The sequence below is a fragment of the Urocampus carinirostris genome, chromosome 20 (genome assembly GCF_059441175.1).
Source record: "Urocampus carinirostris isolate Australia breed hairy pipefish chromosome 20, RoL_Ucar_1.0, whole genome shotgun sequence".
NCBI lineage: Eukaryota > Metazoa > Chordata > Actinopteri > Syngnathiformes > Syngnathidae > Urocampus > Urocampus carinirostris.
Window position 1 is genome coordinate 1,202,778 of NC_142368.1, and position 25,586 is coordinate 1,228,363.

At 43.4% G+C, this 25,586-nt stretch overlaps 1 protein-coding gene across 2 annotated transcripts in view; it reads left to right on the forward strand.

Annotated features, from left to right (window-relative positions):
- disp1 (dispatched homolog 1 (Drosophila)) overlaps window positions 1–25,586 on the forward strand; it is a 46,475-nt gene that overhangs the window by 13,630 nt on the left and 7,259 nt on the right. The window contains exons 1-10 of one of the 2 annotated variants that reach the window (XM_088325499.1): window positions 7,633–7,746; window positions 9,880–10,403; window positions 13,089–13,118; window positions 15,511–15,634; window positions 16,588–16,715; window positions 16,788–16,882; window positions 16,956–17,053; window positions 18,845–19,351; window positions 21,587–22,372; window positions 25,062–25,376. In XM_088325499.1, coding sequence (XP_088181625.1) covers window positions 9,919–10,403; window positions 13,089–13,118; window positions 15,511–15,634; window positions 16,588–16,715; window positions 16,788–16,882; window positions 16,956–17,053; window positions 18,845–19,351; window positions 21,587–22,372; window positions 25,062–25,376 — 2,568 coding nt within the window. In that variant the 5' untranslated portion in view covers window positions 7,633–7,746; window positions 9,880–9,918. Of the gene's footprint in view, window positions 1–7,632; window positions 7,747–9,879; window positions 10,404–13,088; window positions 13,119–15,510; window positions 15,635–16,587; window positions 16,716–16,787; window positions 16,883–16,955; window positions 17,054–18,844; window positions 19,352–21,586; window positions 22,373–25,061; window positions 25,377–25,586 lie in introns of those variants that run through there. The other variant, XM_088325498.1, reaches the window with a different exon arrangement.

Here is a 25,586-nt window from a genome sequence, read left to right on the forward strand (position 1 = left end):
AAACCCCGCCCACAACGTGGGCGTGATTTATTACACGTCAGGGAAAAACCGCACACATGAGCACTTCACAATAAAAGAATATAAGATTGATAAACGTACAAGAGATAGAATTAGACTGATTATTGAAACGTTGTTTTATATGTGTGTGTGTGTGTGTGTGTGAGAAAGATTATTTTTATATTTAGGAATATAAAAACAAGTTATATTCACACAGTGAATTGTGAGAAATATTACAACCAAAACGACCAACCTATCATAGCCCACCCCATTTCCAGCATGGCGACTGTAAATAAAAAAGGAAAGTTGACTGTGAGAGCTGTGGCTCCCAGGATGCTGGAATTTGGAGTATTTTTCACTGAAATCGGAAACAACTGCGTCTGCCTAATTTGTGCAAGGGACTGTGACTGTTTTTAAAGAATATGATATAAAAAGGCACATGCCGACTACAATAAGCAAATTGGAAACAAATGCTGTGAAAAGGTGAAGCAACCGAAAGCTGTTTTTATGAGACCCTGCAAGTCAAATGAAAATGCTACAAAGGCCAGCGATGAGGCTGCGGCACTCATGCCCAAGCACTGCAAACCTTTCACGGAGGGTACATTTATTAAAGACTGTTCAAAGAATGCCAGGCTGAATAGTCGGCCCTCACATAGTTCCAGTTTACCAAATTTGGCCCGCTATCGGAAAAGTTTGGACACCACTGGAGTACTGGATTCTCCTGGAAGCGTGAACAGAAGTTTTCGCAAAAGGAATGTGTACGCTTTAAATTGCGAGGATGCTTTCTGAACGTGATTTCACAAACTAGCCATCTCCTCATGATGGAAATACCGCAGCGTAGGGACCTTGGCCGTTTTCAACAGACCCTGGATTCAAAAAAGCACACAATGCAGCTTTGTATTACTGCTCTTGGATTCCAGCCCAATATCAATTTGAATTGCGGCTCTGCTATTTGGCCTTTTTCGCAATTCCGACTTTTGAACAGCCTCCAAGACCCAAAGCATGATGTCATAGCTCAAGTCTGTCACTAATAATTTGCTTCTCGCTTTTAATGGCTCCCAAAATTCATTCCAGACCATAACTGGGCCCCCCCTCGTCTTTCAGATGAATATGGATGTACACACACGGTCGACCTTGCTGAAGGAAATGAAAATACCTCCATAAATGTTACTCTGTAGAGAATTTCTGGTAAAACACCTTCACCCAACTTGTTCCTGTAACGTCTTTTCCGTCCCGAAAAGCTCACGCCGCGCCGTTTTTGGTGATTCCCCGCTGCTCCCTTTCCAGCATTTTTCCACCTGGGTTCGAAGGTGTCAGACGTCCACAAGGTTGATGACGGCAGGATGTGATCTCACAGCAACGCCGGCATTTTCGACCACACGAAAATTCCGAATTCCCGGCGAGGGCCCGCCGAAAAATTTGGCACGCGGATGTCAGGTTTTTTTTTTTCGTTCCGAGCGCAGCTTTCGAATTCATCAACGTTTCGAAGACTCGAGTGACCTGCACTCAAAATACATATTCAAATTCATTGGATATCAATTAGTATTCATTGTTAAAAACAAATATGGAGTAATCCCTTGCTGTATCGCGGTATACCCTTTGCGGATTTTCCTGTTCTGCATTCTGATTGGCTAAACAGTTGCCCCGTCCCTCTTCTGTTTCTCTGCCTGCACGTCAGTTACGTTGCTGTCTGTGTCGGACGCATGAGTGAAACAGCTTGAGGAACCTACATTATGTATATGCAAATCTTTCATTTTCAAGTTTTTTTCAACAAAACTCTCTCAACCCATAAAACACAGGTGGCCGGGCTTAAAAAACAGAGGAAGATGCTTTCTATCGCCAACAAAGTCATACCTCTCCACCCGCTAAACTTGCTCAGATGCGTGTCTTTGGCGCTCCCTGGCGCTTCTTCGAAACTGTCTTATAATGGAATAAAAATATTTCTGTAGGACAAAACAGGACACATATGTGTTTCCTTTCCTATAAGGCTTTTTATTTTTTGCGGCTCCAGACATTTTTTTGTTTAATTTTTTAGGTCCAATATTGTTTCTTTGGGTTGCTGACCACAAGGTAAATGCAGTTTTCCATAACTTCCACATAATAGCATCAAAGTATCATGTAAAGTGGATCGTCTCTTTAATCAATAGAGTTGGGCAATAAAACAGAACAGTTATCATTCAAATTATAATTTGAAGGTGCAGATGTTTAGAAAGCGCAGTACTTTTATTTGTTAAACATGCTTGAGACTGTAAATAGTTTTTTTTCTCGAGTATTTAATAAGTGAACAAAGGTTTTTTACTTCTCTGGTTTCGACTATCACTGGAGGTTTTTGGAACACAACGCCCTCGAAAAATGAGGGAATACTGTATAACTAAATATAGTAGTACTCGTAGTATTATGTATACTCTTGTGACAGTTTTCCGATTAGGATAACATAAATATGACAGCTTTTTTTGCTTGCCGACCATCTAGATAACAGCCAGATAGCATTAGCTTTCAATCTTTGTTGATCTCTACGCTTCCATATACTGTTTTTCTTTAGAAGCTAGCAGACAGACGACTGAGTAAATATCAAAGGATAAATTTGAATGACATAAAAAGAGTATAGCACTATAATTACCTTTTGGTTCCAAAAGAAGCTTTGAAGAAAATGTATGGCCACACCCAAGAATTCGAGGAACAAACACCACAAGAAGTGGGACAGAGTCGGGCGGGCCCAGTTAGCACCTGAATGGTCTCCAGAATTGAAATAGGAGATTATTTCCCAATTTTTTTCTTAAACCCCAAATCTTTATTCAGTTTTTGTGTCCATTTCAGTGGCGGATTGATGTCGTGTCCTCTCGATTCTGACGAATAAGCAGAAGATCAGCCTTCAGTCCATTATCTGTCCCTGGTTTTTATACACGATGTTGTGCCGCCGAATAAAAAGAGCTCTGCGTCGGTTTTAGCTTAACGACTTAAGCTAATGAGAGAAGCCGAGTCTGTCATTTTCCCAGTTGAACACTGTGAGTCATAAAGCTTTACGAGCTGCTGCATCAAGTTTGCATTCAGATGGAAGTTTAATAGAAGAAAATACTCATCCAATGAATGGGGTTTTGTTTGTTTTTTTGGGTGCACTCGCGCATTATTGATGAGTTTAAGTTGGATTGTCTGTATTGTCATTGATATCAACATTATAAAAACATAATATGCAACGATATGAGACATTGCACTCCAGGGTTAACGTGAAGACAAGACTTTAAAGAGAAAAGATAAAAAGACCGCCAGGATAAATAGTCAAGTCATGTTTATTTTTTTGGCCCTTAATCACAGAGTCTCAAAGGGCTGCGCAGATCAAAGACTATTGCAAACCATAGACTATTATGACCGCATCCCCTGATCTAAAACCTACATGAGGGCAAATAATACACAGATATGCGACAGCGTGTTGAGGAGGCAGCGTCAAGAAGAAGGATGCCTCTCGTCTCAATAAACTGGCTAGGAAAGCGAGCTCTGTTGTGGGCAAAGAGCTGGACAGCCTAACAACAGTAGCTGAGAGACGGGCACTGGAAAAGCTGCGGTCAATCGTGGACAATCCATCGCATCCACTACACAGCATTATCTCCAGACAGAAGAGCAGTTTCAGCGACAGACTGCTGTCACTGTCATGTACTACAGACAGACTGAAGAGATCTTTTCTTCCTCATGCCATGAGGCTCTTTAACTCTACCCGGCAGAGTAGAAGCCCACAGTAAACCACACCACCTACATTGCATATTACCGAATCTTATTGCAATATGTATTCTCTGTAGCACTATTTAGTTATTCTATATAACACGCTACAGTGGGCATTTGCACGTCACACTGGGTATTTGTATATTGTATTCTTTTTGCTTTATTATTGTATTGTTCTCAGCGAAGGGATGCTGCTGGAAATGTGAATTTCCCAAAGGGGATGAATAAAGTATCTATCTATCTAACATAAAATATAGGTTATTCATATGCTATGGAATAGAAGTGTGTTTTAAGCTTAGATTGAAACATTTCCACTGAGGTTGCAGATCCAATCTCAGGGGGAGGAGCATTCCACAGCACCAAGGCCCCCAATGGAAAACACTGTCGGATTTCTTCTTGGCTCTTGGGATCACTAGTAGACCGGCATTTTCAGAGCGAAGGCTCTGGACCGGAACATAGGGGGAAATGAAATCTGAAAGATATGAGTGAGCTAGTCAATGCATGATTTTGTATACTACAGAACCTTAAAATCACATCCTAAGCGAACAGGGAGCCGATGCAGTTTAGCTAAAATCGAGGTCATGTGATCAAACTTTCTTGTCTTAGTTAAAAGCCTGGCTGCAGCATTTTTTACGAGCTGAAGGCTCTTGATTTTGGACTTCGGGAGACCGGAGAGTAGTGCATTACAGTCATCGGGACAGGAGGTAACAAACGCGTGAATTATCATCTCCGCATCCGACTAAGACGTATAAATAAGCAAAAGTATTTACAAAGTGTTGCTTAGAGACTGACCTAAGTTATAATCATGGTGCATCACAGAAATACTGCATTGAGAAGTAGTGCAATAACATTTAGCAGCAACAAAAATCCTCAAATAAGCCGCAAGGTATACATTTTCAGTTTTGTGCAATAACATTGAGCAGGGAAAGATATTTTTTCACCTTTTTGTGAGCTTTTTTAGAGTTGTGATGGCCCTGGAGGACGAAGCTGTTTTTTAGTCTTTTTTTCTTGTTTTGAGAGACCTATAGTGCCTATCCAAAGGCAATAGGTGTTGATTGGGGTGGAAAGAATCCTTTACAGTGTCGATGGCTCTACTGTAGAATCCCAATCTGGCAATGTCCTCTAGACTGGGCAGAGAGTAGCTGATGATCTTTTGGAATGTGTTGATTACTCCTTATATGTTTTTCTTGTCAAGATGGCGACACACACAAGGAAAATATGACATCATAGCCAGAACAGCTAAGATGTTCATGCTACGTCAGTGTTCCATTTGTGTAAATTTTAAAACCAGATTGTCGAGCTGTTTTTCTCATCAATTTAATATTTTTATTTAGCCCTGCAACTGGCTGGCAAGCAGTTCAGGGTGTCCCCTGCCCACTGCCTGAAGATAGCTGGGATGGGCTCCAGCACCCCCGCGACCCTACTGAGGATAAACGGTGCAGATAATGAATGAATGAATGATTTATTTATGATTTCATATTTTTTTCACAACAAATGAAAATCAGGTGATTATTTTTGTGTTTGTATAAAGTTGATAATGGTAACCAATGAAAAGACTTTATTTGGTGTTCGGGCCAAGCACACGCCCCCCTGGAAATAACTATAGAGGTTGCCGTGATCAACTGCAGGTTTTCAAGTTGTTTGGGCGAGTTTACTGCATCGTCTCCAGATGTTACGCCAACGTTGAGTTGCGGGTGGAAGAGGTGGCGAAGGGCGCTCATGCCTCGGCCAAGGCATTTTCCTGCAGATACGTCTTTGCGGGAATCTGCAGATGTTTCGGCTAGAGGCCGATCGATTATCGGCACTCATATTTAGGAATTTGACAAATATCGTTATCGGCATATCCATTGAATTCGACGCGCCGATTATTGAGCACAACATCGAGCAACCGCCGAGTCGAGACTTCCTCTTCCTCTCCTGCTACCCACCCCGCGCCTTCTGATTGGATAAGCGACCAGGGGCGGAGCTACTGAACCAGGAAGTTGTCCCCACGTTGCACTGTCCGCAGTCCCCGACTGCATGCAAAATCCCTTGAAAACAACGTGATATATTTTCAGAACCAGTCCACGGGCTACTTAGGTGATCTTAGGGGGATGCCTGGTGCCATTTTTTTAGGGAAAAGCAGATAAATAATAAACTAAAGTCAAGTAAACATTTTTCTATCCCTGTAAACGAGAACAGGCTCATGAGCAGCAGGAGAACAGTAATTAAACAAATATTTTGTGAAATATTTTCAGGATTGGCTTGAGTTTTACTTGAATCTTATCAAATTTCGCAAGTAGTCTTTTTACTGGCTGTATTCAGGCTAAAATGTTACCAAACTTGACAAGTTTTGGTACTTGATGTTGACGCCATCATTTCTGTATTTTAGCGCTCGAGACAAAGACACTATTGCGCAATAGCAACTCTCAGCAAAGATTCTAATCATGTCAGATGCCTCACTCTGTTGGAAAATCTCGTACGGTAGCGATGCTCGACAATGGAATTCGTTGTTGATTATTTCTCTTATCGATTTTTGTCAACAAACTCAACTCGTCATTGCAACCCGAAATAAAAAGGTCTTTTTTTTTTGTGGTCTATGTGGTTTTCAGTTTTTTGGCAAACCATAAAAGGGACGATTGACTCACTGTCGGAGCATTCGGTATCGGGGTTATAATTGGAGATGATCACAAGGTAGATTGCTGATTTATTCGGCTTGGCCTGCCGTCTGCGTATGATTAGCGTACAGGACCCGGCAATTGAAGCCAGACAGGTACGGACTCGCTGAGATTGACACCATTTATTGGCACGGGCCAGGAGCTTTCTTTTGGTGGCCATGTTTGGTGTTTAAATAGTGCTTTGAGTCTACTAATTTTATTTCCAAAGTGAAGGAATTTTCCTGTGTGTCTTCATCATAACCAGCACCGCTCATTTTTTTCATCCTTTGCCATTCCTTATCTTCTTTTCTTAATCTGGAAACGATAACAATGTGTCCAAAATTTTGACAGAATCCAAAGTTATTTAGGGCATTGTTTTTCATGCATTGTGCCGTGGCAGCTTTTCAAGAAATTGCCCATTCTGTATCGAAAAAAGCACGCCATTGTTCTGTAGCTCAGATTCTTTCCATTGATCCAGCTGATTAACTAACTTTTATCCATATCAGTAAGTGGTTGCAGATGACTAGTTTTCTTTCTTAGCTTACTGTAACAGGGTTCGTACGGGGGCTCGAAATCCTTTTTAAACATTGCACGGCGTTGTCCTATGAAGCGTCATCAGGAGCATGCCTTGCGGGTAGGGCGCCCGCTCCGAGACCAGGAGGTCGCTGGTTCAAGCCTCGGCCGAGTCATACCTAAGACTTAGAACATTGGTACTCATTGCCTCCCTGCTTGGCGCTCGGCATTAAGGGTTGGAATTGGGGGGTTTGGTCTAAAATGGCGGCGCCCTGTTCGGCTGCGGCTGCATCGGCCCGCTACAGTTAAACTGTGCGGGTCGGATGTATAGACATTTCGTTCTTGTATGCGTGCGTACAAGAATGACAATTTAGTAAATTCTTCTTCTTCTTCTAAACAGGGCGCTATGAAATGTGCAAGGGTTACATATCAATTATGGGCATAGCAAAGAATTAAGGCCGCGTATCCCTGTGGTAAACTGTAATGAAAGGAAATTCCTGCAATTGAAAATGTAAGCTACATACAGTATTGCTGGCATTTTTACCCAACATCTATATGGGATAAGATTCGTCCCCAAAACAAATATGTCTTCTTTCCTTATTTGAAGTGTAAAGTTTAAACATATAGAATTTTCTGAACACGGCTGTTCTCTGCTAGATTGTGCTGGGTGGATGCGGGTTAAATGGGAGTGGACTTGTGATCCGGGCAGCCCACTTGCACTTTGCCGAATGAAACGAAGGCAGAGGGAAAAAAAGCAAACCGCAGGCAGGCAGGCGAGCAAGCCTGGCCTGACATGCTGCTTGCTTGCTCCTTTTTAAGTCCGTCCTGTTATATATATATTTTGTTTACCGATCACTGTATCATGGGACGGATTTTCACACAGACGGTAGGTGCAAGCATGTGTTTTCTCTTTTTATTATTTGCTGCTTTCTTGCTCTTCCCGTGCAGAATGGAATGCCAATCTGTGTAGCACTGAGACCTTGAATGGTTAACCTTGTCATAGCGATGGACTACTCACATCACGTCATCCTACACACTACTGTTCAAAAGTTTGGTGTCGCTTAGAAATATCCCTATTTTTCAGGGAAAGCACTGCTTTTTTTCAATGAACATCAAACAGAAAACACAACCCCTTACTGCTAACGGTATCTACATAGGTGTATGGAGGACCTTCTCCAGCAACTAGCACTTGCCAATTGCGTTGGAAAGATAATGGATGATTAGAAAACCCATGTGCACTGCTGTTAGCACACCTAAAAACATTTTAGCTGCTTTGAGAAGCTCTAAAACTGACCCTCCTTTGAGGTCGTCAAGTATCTGGCGCATCACATTTGTTGGTCTGATTCAACTTTCGGAATGGCCAGAAAAAGAGAACTTTCTTGTAAAACAGTCTATTGTTGTTGTTCTAAGAAATGATAGCTATTCCATGTGAGTAATTTCTAAGAAAATGAAGATTTCCTACAATGGTGTCTACTACTCTCTTCAGAAAATAGCACAGTTGAAGGAGAAGGGGGAGGCCCCTCTGTACAACCAAGCAAAATGACAAGTACATTCGAGTCTCGAGTTTAGGAACAGACACCTTACAGGTCCCCAACTAGCAGCTTGGTTAAATAGAAGTCGACATCTACAGTGAAGAAGTCAAGTCCCATTTATTTGTGATGGCCTTAATCACAAAAATGTCTCAAAGGGACTGCACGGGTTACAATGACACCATCCCCTGATCTTAAACCAACATGCGGGCAAGGAAAACTCAAAACCTTAGCATGAGGAAAATTAGAAACCTTGAGAAGGGGCCTCACAAGTGGTAATCCGAGGAGATGTCGTTCAGAGTGGCAAAGAAATAGCCATACCTGAGACTGGCCAACAAAAAAATAACATGGTCTTAAGAATACAGACATAGGCAACTCATTTGATAAATATGAAATGTCAAGTCAAGTCCTGTTTATTTGTTTGGCCCTTAATCACAAAGAGTCTCAAAGGGCTGCACAGACCACAGATTATTGCAAAACCACAGACTATTATTACACCATCCCCTGATCCCAAATCAATATGAGGGCAAGGGAAAAGTCAAACCTCAACACGGGGAAAATGAAACATTGAGACCTCACATGAGGTGATCCCCTTCCAGGATGACCTGGCTGCAATGGATGTTGCATTGACAAACCAAAAAAACTAAAATAACAAGATGTAAAATTAAATATATGTGTCCTTAAATAATCACATTGCATAAGACGGTTTTCCAAAAACACATTTATTCCTACATTTTTGTATTCAATTCATTAATTTTCGATATATTCATTGGTATTGTGTTTATTCTTTCGATAATATGACATTTTCATGCAAACCATAAAATTGTCTGAGTGAGCCCAAACTTTTGAATGGTAGCGTAAATTCGACGTAATATCCTGAGCCTGGCCTGGAATACAATGTCAATCATTACATTTGGGTTGGGCCAGGCTTCTCTTTTTTGTTTTTTTCTAAGATCTACTCTTCATCGTTCTTCTATCTCTTTGCCTCTCTCTTTCAAAGTGCCACGCTAGATTCTTAAGGACGTACTGCTGCTATGGTCCAATTTCCATGCCGTCAAAATGACAGACGGCCTTAATATTTTCTCATCGACTCTTAAACAAATCGGGCATTGATGGAAAATTGTTGGTTAACGTAACCTCTGCAAACACTGAAATATGAAAGATGTAAGAGTCTTGTTTGAATTAGATTGGTTTCAAAAGACAGGCTTTATTTGTTATCATAAATCACATCTCCTCCCAAGTACTTACAGATAAAATATAAAATTTTGGGTTTGTTTCAGGCTCGGTACTGCAAATCAAGTTTATTGCTTGGGCTCAGGCCGGGTAGAACTTTGATACCTGCGGGCCGGGGGTCCAGTTGGGCTGCATTTTTTTCATCCCCTTCTGGTGTAAATGCCTTTAGTGTAAGGTCTTATTGCAGTCCTGCAAACGCAACAGTTTTTATCAATCTCGGCGTGGTTTTCAAAGCAAGCGCTGTTTTTTTTTTTCAGGATTGACAGTCTTGCAGCCGGGCCCGTCCGGAACGGACAATGGCGCTGAGCCACGCCATCGAGGACCCCTTGGCCCCAGGCGGCGAGGGGTATCCCCCGGGCACGGGCCTCAACGCATCCGATGCCGTCCAGCCGGACCACAGTAGCGACACGTTTGGAGACGAAATCGGGAAAGCAATGTGCAATAAGCTCTGCTCAAACGGAGTAGCGCAAAATGGCGGCGGTAGCGTAAAACGGAACGGAAGCCTCAGGGCGCCCGTGTCTCCCGAGCTCCAGCGCCACCTTTGGGGCCTTCCGGCCTCGCCACTCTGCTGCCAACATTGCCGTCTTCGCTGCTTCTGCAGCCCGTGTGCCGGTCAGGATGCCGCTGTTTTGAAATCGGCCGGCGTTGGCGCCAGGGGCCCCCCGCCGTGCTCCTGCTGCACCCCTCAGGTGCACCCCAGCGCCCCGCTTTGTCTCCACCAACACGCCCACCAGCCCTGGCACCAGCACCTTCACGGTTCGGCACGACCTGCTAGGATCAGGTACCTGTTTATTTTTAAACTCAACAGTTTTTCGTCCAAATATATATAAAAGCCCACTCCGAACAGACGGGCAATGAGCATTTTGATCATATGTGGAAAGATAAAAAGCTATGTACTTAAAGGGACAATGTGTATTTTTAGCGCCTATTTGCAGATGATCATATTGTTACTTATGATAAACTTCCACCTGGAAGGTCGCTGTCATTTCTGGAAACATTTATGAATTAGACATTGCCTAATGAAAATCTCCTAAAAATACAGTTGAATATAATTTCCATTGACCTAAAGTACATCGCAAAGCTTTCAGATGTAAGAATTCCCCTGATTACCTCAAACTGGCTTGGGAAAAGGACCTATCCTGTACTTTGGATGAGAAAACGTGCTGGGGATTCTTTCCGGGTCAGGGAACTATGTAAGAGAAGCTAGAATGACATTATCCACTATAAAAAAAAAAGTAATTCATTGATATTATTTTCACTCCATCAAGACTTCAAAATGGGACTGGTCAAGGATGATTTATGTAGGTAGTGTAGTACTGAGAAATGTACGCTGATGCATGCTTTGTGGGAATGGGAAATCGTTGCATTGGAAAATGGTTGAAATGTACTTTCCTAAAATCAGAGATTAAAAATTGGACATTTCGGGGAAATTTTAATGCAATCAAAATGTCAGTGGCACGACAAATAAATTGCATAACTGGAATGATACCTATAGGCAAAATACTGTTGCACTATGGTAATGATAAAACAACTTGTGGGGTGAGAGGAAACCAGGAATCTGACTAGATAAATTGTACTTATTGCGGAAGGACCCGTGTATTGTCCCTGGCCAACTTCAAGTCATGTTTATTTTTATAGCCCTTAATCACAAAGAGTCTCAAAGGGCTGCACAGATCAAAGACTATTGCAAACTATTATTACAGACTATTAGATAGATAGATACTATAGGGAAATTCCCACCTTCAGCAGTCTACCCTGTTGTTTATTAACAGATTAACATGATGCCCTAGGGGTGCTTGTAGCGGAGTGAATGACGTCACTCGCTAGTCCAAAAGTTCGACATCCCTGCGGCAGATGGAAGTCTTTTTCTTTGTGTCCAGGGACACACCACCTCGTGTTGGCGAGTCTGTCTCCTCTCCGATTCCCGTAGGCTTTCGTGTCTCTGTATAGCGGCGCTGAAGCCGGATAGCTCCGGGTGGCTACACGTTAGCGTCCGGGGTGCTAAACGTGAGCCACGTTTCCGCAAAACACAGCAACTGCGCTCCCTGTGCGCTACGATGTTTTCCACCAGCACTCGTTGGTCTTATTTGGTAGTGAGTTCATATTTACCATGATTACGGATGGTACCGAAGACTTATAACGCCGCTAGCCGCTTAGCTAGCTCCGGCTCTTCTTCCACCATAGGCCCCCTCATCAAAGCGGCGCCGCCACCGAGCGGCTGCCTTTTCCAGCAGCTGCCCTGTTATCTCTCACTTTTTGTGATTTATTGTTTTATCGTCTGCTCCTATCTTCGGGGGTTTTCTTCCCGTTTGACAACTACACTTTGGATGACTTTCTATCCCATGGACATGGGTTTTAGCGCACAAAAATGCGTTTATTCGGTGACACCATCCCCTGATATTGTCAACATAAAATATAGGTTATTCGTATGCTATAGAATAGAAGTGTGTTTTAAGCCTAGATTTTAACATTTCCACTGAGGTTGCAGATCCAATCTCAGGGGGAAGAGCATTCCACAGCACCAAGGCCCCCAATGGAAAACGCTGTCGGATTTCTTCTTGGCTCTTGGGATCACTATTAGACCAGCATTTTCAGAGCGAAAGCTCCGGACCGGAACATCGGGGAAAATTAAATATGAAAGATATGAGGGAGGAAGTCCATGCATGATTTCATACCAACAGAACCTTAAAATCAACTCCAACAAATACAGTATTTCATTTAAAACGTGTAGGCAAAACGTGTCACCTGCTTTGTATCAATTTTTTTTTTTTTTTTTTTACGATTAAAGTAGAATGTATTTCGGCTCTGCGTGTTCAGATTTTTTCCTGTGAAGCCAAAGTAAGGCAATCACTCCTAAATATGTTTTTTCCCCACTTTTTTGTTCTCCGTGTTTTTCCTTTTTACTTTTACGTCTTTGACCTTCCGAAAGACCACGCCTCCGTTTCTTGAATGGAGAGCAGATGTGGCTTTGGATTTTGAGAAGTTTTCAAGCCGGGCTCTTCCTCATCAGAGCTGCAAATTTTGTCAGGGTTAGGAAAAGGTCGCAAAGGTTTACGAGCCTTTTCTCTTCTTCTATAATTCACGATGGACATTCTCATCAGGCAGCTAGCAGACACAAGCATTTCCCTCACTGCAACTCTTTCAGCGCGGTGACGAGTGAGGGGCCCGTGGCCCGTGTTTACTTTATTAATTAGCCCACTGATCCGGAAAGACTTCCCCAGATAAATAGAAAAACATTGAGCAGGAGGGTGGCGGACAAAAGAGGGAAGATTCCCCCCCAAAAAACGAAAGGTTGGATGGTTTTCAAGCAGGGGTCCTTTTCTCCAGCAAATAGTTTTTCCGTTTTCCACCGCCTGCTCGATGGCGTCATAAATAAAAGCTTCTCTCCTCCGCATATTTTCGAGGGGGGATTTGGCTGCCGCGTTGATCTCCAAAGGTTATTTATCCGTCTGGTTTTGTTTTTCAGCCCTGCGTGGACCTTTCGATTCCCCAAAAGGTAAGGCCTGCCAAAAAAAAAAGGAGAAAAAAAATCTGTTGATGGCTCGGATAGCGAACTTTGCACCCCCGCATCCCTGTTTTTCCCATCAGCCATCTATCACTGCTGTCATTCCCCAGCAGTGAATCGGCAGTTATCTGCTGTTTATACCTGGCCTGCGTCTCATCATTTTGGAGTTGCATGCCATTTAAACTACCGTAATTCATTGATATTATTTTCACTCCATCAAGACTTCAAAATGGGCCCCTAAACCGGGTTATAGCGCGCACCCCCTATATTTTCCATACATAAGGCGCACCGCATTAGAAGGCGCTACGATGGGAACGTTGACAAAACAGTCAGATAGTTCAGTCCAACTTCTTACCCCCTTAACATTCCCAAAGCTTGCAAAGAAGCAAATACATGTCTCAGACATGTACGGAAACAGTGTCTGTACGATGTCACCAATCACTCCAATGCATCGTTCCAAATATAATTCAGAAGGTTAAAGTCTTGGGATTCAAGAAATGCCAAACATTTCTTAGTTTCCATTTTCTTTTTTGCTGGAGACTGTGGACAGCAAAGTAAGAATTTTATTGTGCGGCGAAACGGGGTTCTTTACTGTGCATGTGACAATAAACACTTTGAATCGAATTGAGTTTAAAAATAGACTCATCACAGAAATATCAAGATGGTTCTAAAACAAGATACCGGGAAAATATAAAGCCGCATAGCTCACCTAAGTTCTCTTGCAGCCATCACGTTCAATAATGATACGTAACCGTGGTCTTCCTACAACCGTGAGTGTAGTAAATCCAGGAGAGTCAAATATTTACAAATACAGAATTGTAAAAAATGCTTTCTGTATGCCGTCAACCATGTGCTATACGCATTCATCTTTTTCGGCCAATTGCAGGCTTTGTTTTTCCCCTTTAGCCTATGCGAGCCTGTAAATGATAAAAAGGATCCGCCCCCTTTTACCTTCGAATAACTTTAGCCAATAGTGACTGATTCAAATGATGATTGACACATTGGTTAGGAAATGAAACGCCGGTATATAAATCCCAGCATACACCATGGACGACTTCGCCTTCGGGGGAAAATCGAGTCGGCGACTGCTTGCCTTAGTTGCGAGACTTTGCGACTTAATATTGATCCATATATAAGGCACACTGGATTATAAGGCGCATGGTCAGCTTTTGAAAAAAATAAAGGCTTTTAGGTGCGCCTTATAGTGCGGAAAATACGGTAGTTATTTTAATAGTCCCTGAGTATTGAAACAATCGAGCCATTATTCATTGTTTTCTTGAATTCAGCATGAAGTTGATTTTATAATTTTGCATATGATAATAAACACTAGAAAAATGGGCACAGTGAAAAATACATCTTTTAGTTTTGCACATAAGTAAAATAAAAATGCTATCTAAAACCAATTAGCCACTGTGCTCAGTCTGTAGGGACACAAATCCATTAAAAAACTTTTGTCCCATTTTTTTAGGGACAAGCAATAACTCATGACTTAAAATAAAGTAAACATTTTATCCCTGTAAATTAAAAAGAGAAATATGAGCAGGAGTAGAACAGTCAAGTCATGTTTATTTCAGACGCCCTTAATCACAGAGTCTCAAAGGGCTACACAGACCACAGATTATTGCAAACCACAGACTATTATTGCACCATCTCCTGATCTAAAACCTACATGAAGGCAAGGAAGAACTCAAAAACCTCAACTTGAGGAAAATGAAGAAACCATGAGAAGGGACGGCACATGAACAGTAAATAAAACCAATAGGATGTCCATTTTGTGAAGTTCTGCGGTCAACTTTACAGTCTATCAAAAGTACCTCACGATTCTCAACAGATAAAAATAAAACAGTGTTTGTTCTTTGGATTGCAGCTGTTTAATTTATAATACGTCTGAATACAAGATCTCCTGTATGGCGAAATTTACCTGTGTAAAATATACAATGCATGTCATCAAAAGCGTATCGGCTTGAACTTGACTTAAATTTTACCAGCGCGAGTCAGTCCCCTTTTCGTTCAAAAGTTTGACGTGCTCTTTAAATGTGCATGCGTCACCGATCTACCGCCATGATACACAAGGCCTGCTTTGAAAACTTTGCAAGTGGTCCTTTTATTGACTTAACCGAGCAAAAACGCTCCCAAATTTAAGAAATTTCTGTACTTGATGTTGATGCTGCCATTTCAATTTTTCTTACCAATCTAGACAGAGACACTAGATTGTAATTAGGTAGAGATGCCTTACGCGGTTGTCTGGCGAAAATGAAATTCGTCGTCTGCTCGTTTTATTATTAATTTTTTTTTGTCGACAATGTCGACTAATCCTTGTGTACCTGGACTGCGTCTCTTCATTTTTTAGTCGCGTCTAAACGCATCCCGTTTTGACTTTCAGCTATTCCGAGCTGATAGCCGATTGGCCGGTGGTGGTGCTGGGCGTGTGCACGGTGCTGATCGTGGTGTGCGCTCTGGTGGGTGTCCTGGTTCCAGACCTACCCGATTTCTCCGACCCTCTATTGGTGAGTCCCTTCCTGATACATTGTACTTTAAACTAATACTACATAAAAGGACCAACTCCTTCCACTTTGAAAAATAGTACTTTAATTTCTCGCATGCATCGCAGATTGAAAAATATTCATAATATTAACGTGCAAGAACCTTGCTCTCTCACGTTCGCTCTCACTAGATTCTTTTTCTAATCGGACAATATCAAGGCAATATCACTTTTCTACAGTTTAAAGGAGTGCAGTAATTGGAACTTTGGTACTCTTTGCTCTTATCTTCTGGCTCAAAGTCATGATGGCAACTTCAGTGAGCTAATTCATGATGCGCGTGCAAGTACGTGCATTTCTTAGATGCGCTTTTCATCTTTTTGGGGATTTGAGTTGATGTTTAGACTACTAGAAACAGTCCTTTTCTTACTTGGAGCATGTTTATGTTACAGTGACAAATACAGTTTTTAAGAGCTCAACTTATGATTGTACTTGTTGCAGTACTATGTTGACAAGCACACACTTACATCTACATTTTTCACCCTTTTTCCTCACCAATTCACACGTGCTAAAGAACTTTTTTAATGGCTTGCGTGGGGATTAGCATGACAGCGCTACTTCACATATTTTACAAATAGTGAGTGCGGTCTGGAACCCATTACCCGCGAAAAACAAGGGATTACCTATAGTATCGTCTTTTTCAGTAACGTAGCCGCCTTGTTACATAAACTGTAATAAAATGATTTCTTCTACCAAACTTTTAGGATCAGATTTTTGGCACTTTGTCCAAAAACGAGCAAAAAAGTGCATTTTCTGTTTCACCTGAGAGATAAAAACTAAAAATACCTATTTGTTTTAGTTTTAAGCCAAGCATCGCTCTTTTTTGTTTGTCCTTTAGTTGTGAAAATGTAACTTTTCCAGTGAGTTTATACGTCAAAAGTCAACTTTTTGATGTGTCGTCGGTATTTTTTGGGTGGCAGGGTTTTGAACCCCGAGGAACGACCATCGGCCAGCGACTGGTCACCTGGAACAACATGGTGAAGAACACGGGCTATAAGGCCACGCTTGCCAACTACCCCTTCAAATACGCTGACGAGCAAGCCAAAAAGTAAACTCGCACCAAATCCAAATGAGTTCGTCGAGAGGAATTTGTGATGATCTTCTGTGTTGACTTGCTCAGTCACCAGGAGTCCAAGTGGCCCGAAGACCACTTTGACCGAGAAAAGCGGCAGGCGGAGTGGGACTTCAGGAAGGAGTTTTTCTGCGATGTGCCTGGTAAAAAAAAACGTTTTTCTTTAAAAAAAAAAAAAAAAGCCAGTGGATCTTCTTAATGTATTACCTCTTGCAGGCGCCACCTATTCCAGACTGGTTTTCTCATCCGCCGAGGGGAAAAACCTGTGGAGCGTTCAGGCCATCAAGTCCATGTGTCATCTGGATAACACCAGGGTAAGAAGGAGGAGCCAGCACAGCAGTTTTTCGGGTCCGTGTAAAGATTGTCGCATCGGCAATGTGGAGGTTCTGGTCGTCATGATTTTAATATGGACACCTATTGAAAATCATTACCAGGGTTATTCTTTAAAGACCCTTTTATTTTTCCTTCAACAAAGCTTGAACCGCAGGGAAAAAAAGATCGGCGGATAGGTTTGGATCAAGGGCAGCAGGTCAAATAGGTGGTGGCTGAGGTGAGAGGAATACTTTGACGGTTCTGTCTATCCCAAGCCAGAACTCGGTCAAATTAATTTGATTAATTGGTTTCTGCCAATGATGAAGTATTCACGTGATGGAGTGGGCATGGCGTTAGAAATCAGGTTGCATGGACAGCTGCTGGAAGAAGTTGAAAGCTTTAGGTTCTTGGGTTGTGATGTGGCTGCAGTTAGTGGAATGGAGTGCGAAGTATTGCACAGAGTGAATCGAGGAAGTAAGGTTTTGGGTGCTCTGAGGATAGTATGAGTATGGATGTTAAGGGGGGACCGTATGAGAGTGTGATTTTGCCGACTGTGTTGTATGGGGGCGGCAGTAGCTCAGGAGGTAAAGCGCTTGTATTGAGATCAAGGGATCCCAGTTCGAATCCCGGCTCGTCCGTGTTACATGTCTAAGTGTCCTTGGGTAAGACACTGAACCCCTAATACCCCCAATAAGCAGGTTGGCGTCTTACATGGCTGCAATACAAGGCCGCTATTGGGAAATGTGGAGCACATTGTAAAGCGCTTTGGGAAGTCATTGACTTGAAAAGCACTATATAAATGCAGATCATATGGTGTGGATGTTTTTGAGATGAGGTGTTTGAGGAGTATGTTAGGAGTGACGAGATTGGTTGGATTGAGAAATGAAATTGTGAGAGACAGAACTGGAGTAGTCCTGGAACGGAGCAAGCGTGTGGATAAGAGAGTAATCGGTTGGTTTGGACACATGGAGAGGATGGATGAGGAGCGAATGTTGAAGATGATCTACAGAGCAGAAGTCAATGGAAGGAGAGACCAAGAGGAAGGCCTCCATTGACGTGGATGGATGGTGTTATGAGTGCACTCTAGGTAAGAGGTCTAAATATTGTGGAAGCTAGAGCTCTTGTTGGTGATAGGAATGAGTGGAGAGGTCTTGTGAAAGGCACCCGTGTGATGCGGCAGGGGTAAACCAGTGAAAGCTGTCGGGCCCTACTGTTGAACAAAAGAGTATGTTGTGTCACCCTGACCCAAGTGACATCACCTTTTTTCTGTATTAGTGTTTTCTGGACTAAAAGACACACCCCAAAAAACCCAAATTTGAAGGTGCGCTTTATAATCCAGTGCGCCTTATCCTCAGGCAAAATTGAAAATATGTTACCAAATTTGTCCAACCACTCATCAGTCGATTAATTTTATTGCAGACCCCAATTGAATATTGTAGCACCAGTGTTCAGATTGGATAGCATTGGCAAGAGCTCTGGATGGTTGTTTACAATTGCATGAGATTGAACGTGACAGGAATCCAACCCGAATCGCGTCGGCAGGAGCGCCCAATTCTATCCACCAGACCACTAGGGATACAATTGTTACGCTACTTGAAAAGACATTCATTGGGTCTCATCTCATTATCACTCTATTTTTAGTCACAGTTCTATGTATTAATGTTACAATAGAGAGATAGGAATGAGTGGAGAGGTGTTGTAAAAGGATAGTGGGATGTTTGGGCGCGTTCTAAGGGATGGGCAAGGTACCCGTATTATGTGCGGAACACACAGTAAAAGTGTTCTTCTTCCAGGTGCGCTCCCACCGGGACTACTGGAGCCTGTGCCAGCGGACCAGCGCGGCCTCGTGCTGCCCGAGCTGGACCCTCGGCAACTACATCGCGGCGCTGGCCAACCGCTCGTCCTGCCAGGCCATCACGGAGCGGGACGTGGCCCACACGCTGAAGGTGCTGCGTTCCTGCGCCAAGTTCTACCACAACGGCACGCTGGGGCCCGACTGCTGGGACACGGCCCTCAAGCGCAAGGACCAGCTCAAGTGCGCCAACGTGCCGCGCAAGTGCGCCAAGTTCAACGCCGTCTACCAGATGCTGCACTTCCTGGTGGACAAGGACTTCCTGGGACCGGGTAGCTGGGACTCGCCCACGCCGCCCGTGCTAAAGCACAGCATGCTCCTGGCGCCCACCGAGAAGGGACAGTCCATGATGAACATCTACTTGGACAACTTTGAGAAGTGGAACGCTTCGGACGGCGTCACGGCCGTCAGCGGCATCGAGTTCGGCATCAAGCACGAGCTTTTTCAGGTGGGGCTGCCAAGAACTACTATATTTAAAACGACGGGTCTGTTGGAATTCTCAAAATGTAGCGTTTACCAAATTGTTCAAATTAGTTATCTGTCTCCATTAACCAAACACAACCTACATTCATCCAACAATTTATGCGCGCTCGTTTCTTGAGAGAAAAATGAACAGGAAAGCCGACATTTTCACACGGGGCGGATTTATTTTCCTAACAGAAGAACTAAGTTTACTCAGGAAACAGCTGAAGAAGTGATGGCTTTTCAGTCTGTGGGAAGCCTTCTTCTGAAGTCCTTTAGCTTTCTCTTATTGGCCATCTTCTCCCCGCATAATGGTGTGCCGGCTCCTCCCATGAGCGTGCCAAGGAAGCCCCCTGGGCTTCACTATCTCATCCACGAGCGCCTCGATGTCTGGCTTCCCAAAACAACGCCGGGTCGCTCTGCGTCAACAACGTCTGGGTGTGCTGATGTGCTATCAGCCGTACGTCCTGTCCTGTAAAAAACACCTTCCACCACTTATGCCTGCCCTGAACTTTCCCTGCTCATTGAATAAAGGCACAGTCAGTAAAGATCTATTGCCTTAGATGTAATTTGTAGTCAATCGTATAAAATCCTTCATAGTCAAATTTATAAAATCCTTTAGGTTGAATCATCGGATAACTACTTAATTTTCTGGAGTATGAAAACAATAAATACAAATTCCCTGTCTAAAACCAATCAGGCACATTACTCAATTAGACATAAAGACATAAATAAACATTTGTCCATTTTGTTAGGGACGGGTAAATAGATGATCTATTCAAATCGAGTCATTATTTTCTTATTCCTGTAAACCAAGAACAGGCTGATGAGCAGTGGTACAACAGTAATTAAAAAAAGAAAAATGATTTCTTTTTTTAGAGGTCAACCGTCTGTACCCAAATAATTATGATTCTTAACATTTGGAAATCAAAGGATCTTAAAAACTGACATTTGTCTATTTTAACAGCAAAACAACTAAGGTTTGTTCCATTTTAGCTCTAATCTGGATCGTCAGTCACTGGTAGTAGACAACGTCATCGTAGATTGCTTAAATTGTCGCAGTATTCTACACGGTCTGTCTTGCTGTGAGTAAATGGGTGCGGTGTTGTGTTCGTAAGGTTTATTGATGCTTAATGAGGAGGATTTAAGCAGTCGTGAGCGGTCTCCAGTGGCAGCCTCCGGGACTGCTTTTGGACTGGTCATATATCCAGCAAGACTTCAGTAAAAAAAAATCAAAACTTGCATACCGAAATTCTTAAATGAGGTACAGTGGAACCTCGGTTTTCGAACGCCTCTCAGTTCGAACAAATCTGAGTCCGACCAAAAATTTCCAGAAATTCTTGCTTCGCTGTTCGGTCAAAAAATCGGAGTTGGAACGCCGGTAATGCGTGAGTGCGTACGCTAGGGTGCCATGCTGAGCGGCGTACGGGTGTAGATGGCTCTTTTCCTGACCGACTGTTATCGCGTGCGGACGTGCTTTGTTTTGCTTTCGCTTTTAATATAGGTGAACGAAGTGTTTTAGCCCCTAATTATGCCTCCCAAGAAAGTCAGTGCAAGCGGCAAAGTTGCTATAGGTGAGAAAAGAAAAGTAGTGCCTACAACTATTGCATTTAAGAAAGAAATGATAGCAAAATATGAAAGAGGTGTGCAAGTGTCTGATCTTGCCTGCGCCTTCTGCTGACCACCACAAAGGTAAGAAATCCTATTTATAATTCTTTTCTTTATCAATTTTTTTTACACGTTCATGTTAGCGTAATCTTTCGTACGGAAGATTACGATAACGCGAACGTACAATTAGCCTGGGTTAGCATTATGTTTACGTTAAACATTCAAGGTAAACATTCAGGGTGTTGAAACGGAGCCCAACATTCAGGGTGTTGGAACGGAGCCCCCTTTCCATTGAACCGCTCACCACTTGTTGTGGAGACCCGGGTGCTAAATGACTTGTAAACGACCTGATTTTTTTATTTTTACACACTTTACAATGTAAAGTCCTATGTGGTCGGATTTAGGAAAGACAAACATTCAGGGTGTTGGAACGGATTAAAACGATTTACGTTATTTTTAATGGGAAAAACGATTTCGGTGATCGAACAAATCGATTTTCGAACAGGGTTCTGGAACGGATTATGGTCGAGAACCGAGGTTCCACTGTATCACTGTATTTGTATTATGGATTTTTGTTGATGTTGTCGACTAATGGGTGGCGCTTTACTTTCAGGACTATCTGCTGACGGATACGGTGTACCCGGCGGTGGCCATGGCCATCGTGCTGCTCCTGATGTGCGCCTACACGCGCTCCGTCTTCGTCACGCTCATGACGGTCATCGCCATCGTCAGCTCGCTCATTGTGGCCTACTTCCTCTACCGCGTGGTCTTGGGCTTCGACTTCTTCCCTTTCATGAACCTGACGGCGCTGATTATTTTGGTGGGCGTGGGCGCCGACGACGCCTTCGTGCTGTGCGACGTGTGGAGCGACGCCAAGGCGGAGCGCCCCAAAGGACCTTCCGGCGAGACGGAGAGTCCGCCGGGGGGAAGTCTGGCCGAGACGGTGTCCCTCACCCTGCGCCACGCCGCCGCCTCCATGTTCGTCACCAGCTTCACCACCGCCGCCGCCTTCTACGCCAACTACGTGAGCGACATCACCGCCATCCGCTGCTTCGGCGTTTACGCCGGCACGGCCGTGCTGGTCAACTACCTGCTGATGGTCACCTGGTTGCCGGCCGTGGTGGTGCTGCACGAACGCTACCTGCCCCAGGCGCTGCCGTGCCCCGAAGCGCCGGGACCGGTTTCCCGGGCAGCAGCGCTCTGCCGGAATCTCGGCAACTGCCTGACGGCCGTTTCGGAGGGCTCCAGGATCTTCTTCGAGAAGGTCCTCCCCTGCCTGGTCGTCAAGCTGCGCTACCTGTGGCTGCTCTGGTTCCTGGCCCTAACTGTCGGTGGTGCTTACGTGGTGTGCGTCCACCCCAAGATGAAGCTGCCTTCGCTGGAGCTGGCCGAGTTCCAGGTGAAACACCTATGTCGGGGTCGTCAAACTCCTTTTCTATAGGGGGGCGTATCAGCCTCATGGCTGTCCTTAAAGTATTAGCATACCTGTCACGCTCCAAGGGCTCCATGCCCTTACAAACTGTCGTATTTTCCCTTAAAAAATACAAAATAATCTTACACCATATTTTATTTCAAACGTGTTTATTTATGTAGTTTAACATGTTATATTGTACATGTATTTCGTCATATCAATCAACATTTTGTTGTGAGATATTGAGTTGCTCGACATAAGGTTTATTATAAAATAAGTTCAAAAATGAAGTCGCTTGGACGTTCACTGTAGAAGGAAAAAATACGTGCAAATATCATCAAATTATTCATTCATTTTCTGCATTAAATCATTGATGGTAATATACTGATTAAAGGGATAACCACAAACCTGTCTTTTTTTCATTTCCTCTTTTTATACCTCCTTTTTTATTAACTTCTTTTTTCAACATAATCATTCGTAATAGAATGCATCGAAGCAAGTGAGCCGTTGGAGAACCGGCTCTCTTGAACGAGTTGAGCCGAAAAAGCCGGTTCTCTCAAAAGAGACGGACTTCCTTTCACTACACAAATACCACATAAAATCCGATGTTTTTAAGACCACGTATATTTCAAATTGACTCGACCAACCCCGCCTGTTGTTTGCAGATCAGAATGACTTACGGCGTTTTTATTCAGGTTCGGCCATTGCAACTCGACAATTGTCTCCAAAGAAAATTCAAAACTATGTTGTAACGTAGGCCTACTGCTCCGCCTTCGCTTTGTTCTCGTGTGATCGGAATGATGCATGATGGGAAATCCCCAGGCGGCAGACGCCTGCGCACATTAGCATCAAACCGCTGGCTTAGTTTTCAACAACAAAAACGAAACCGAGATAGAGGCTACCGCGGCAAACTCGTTTGACTTGATTGATTTGCCGTTTACGTTTTTCCGCACAGATTTTCTCGTACGTCGTACACGTCGTAAAATGCATCATAAACGTACTTTGTACGGCAAAAACGTACAGATTGACAGGTATGTATTAGTACTATACAGGGAGTGCAGAATTATTAGGCAAATGAGTATTTTGACCACATCATCCTCTTTATGCATGTTGTCTTACTCCAAGCTGTATAGGCTCGAAAGCCTACTACCAATTAAGCATATCAGGTGATGTGGATCTCTGTAATGAGAAGGGGTGTGGTCTAATGACATCAACACCCTATATCAGGTGTGCATAATTATTAGGCAACTTCCTTTCCTTTGGCAAAATGGGTCAGAAGAGGGACTTGACAGGCTCTGAAAAGTCAAAAATAGTGAGATATCTTGCAGAGGGATGCAGCACTCTTAAAATTGCCAAGCTTCTGAAGCGTGATCATCGAACAATCAAGCGTTACATTCAAAATAGTCAACAGGGTCGCAAGAAGCGTGTAGAAAATCCAAGGCGCAAAATAACTGCCCGTGAACTGAGAAAAGTCAAGCGTACAGCTGCCAAGATGCCACTTGCCACCAGTTTTGCCATATTTCAGAGCTGCAACATCACTGGAGTGCCCAAAAGCACAAGGTGTGCAATACTCAGAGACATGGCCAAGGTAAGAAAGGCTGAAAAACGACCACCACTGAACAAGACACACAAGCTGAAACGTCAAGACTGGGCCAAGAAAAATCTCAAGACGGATTTTTCTAAGGTTTTATGGACTGATGAAATGAGAGTGAGTCTTGATGGGCCAGATGGATGGGCCCGTGGCTGGATCGGTAAAGGGCAGAGAGCTCCAGTCCGCCTCAGACGCCAGCAAGGTGGAGGTGGGGTACTGGTATGGGCTGGTATCATCAAAGATGAGCTTGTGGGGCCTTTTCGGGTTGAGGATGGACTCAAGCTCAACTCCCAGTCCTACTGCCAATTTCTGGAAGACACCTTCTTCAAGCAGTGGTACAGGAAGAAGTCCGCATCCTTCAAGAAAAACATGATTTTCATGCAGGACAACGCTCCATCACACGCATCCAAGTACTCTACAGCATGGCTGGCAAGAAAGGGTCTAAAAGAAGAAAAACTAATGACATGGCCTCCTTGTTCACCTGATCTGAACCCCATAGAGAACCTGTGGTCCCTCATCAAATGTGAGATTTACAAGGAGGGAAAACAGTGCACCTCTCTGAACAGTGTCTGGGAGGCTGTGGTTGCTGCTGCACGCAATGTTGATCGTGAACAGATCAAAGCACTGACAGAATCCATGGATGGCAGGCTTTTGAGTGTCCTTGCAAAGAAAGGTGGCTATATTGGTCACTGATTTGTTTTTGTTTTGTTTTTGAATGTCAGAAATGTATATTTGTGAATGTTGAGCTGTTATATTGGTTTCCCTGATGAAAATAAATAATTGAAATGGGTATACATTGGTTTTTTGTTAAGTTGCCTAATAATTATGCACAGTAATAGTCACCTGCACACACAGATATCCTCCTAAAATAGCTAAAACTAAAAAAGCCCCACTCCAACTTCCAAAATATTCAGCTTTGATATTAATGAGACTTTTGGGTTCATTAAGAACATGGTTGTTGTTCAATAATAAAATTCATCCTCAAAAATACAACTTGCCTAATAATTCTGCACTCCCTGTAATGTGCTTCCTGTCTAATGTTAACATTTTGTTTATTTTATTCTAACTTTAAATGGGTTTACACAGGTTTTCCGCTCCTCGCACCCGTTCGAGCGTTACGACGCCGAGTACAAGAAGCTCTTTATGTTTGAGCGGGCGCAAAACGGCGAGGACCTGCACATGCCCATCACCATCATTTGGGGCGTGACGCCGGTGGACAACGGAGACCCGCTGGACCCCAAAAATAAGGGCAAACTGAGCCTAGACCCCAGCTTCGACGTGGCCAGTCCCGCCTCGCAGCTGTGGATCCTCCGTTTTTGCCAGAAGCTCCGCAACCAGACTTTCGTTTTCCAGTCGGACGAGCAGGACTTCACCAGCTGCTTCATCGAGACCTTCAAGCAGGTCAGATTCGTCTTGTCCGGGGGCCCAAAATGTTGAAAGAGCCATATTAGGCCAAGTAAAGCATATGTTAAAGCTAAGCTGCCCATGCTACATTCATCTACAGGCATTGAATCGCAAAAAAAAACAATTCAGCCGAGAATAAAAACCTTCTATTTCTGCGTGTTCCTACGTGGATAATTCAATGTTAGTAGCACTTGTGGTAATTATTTC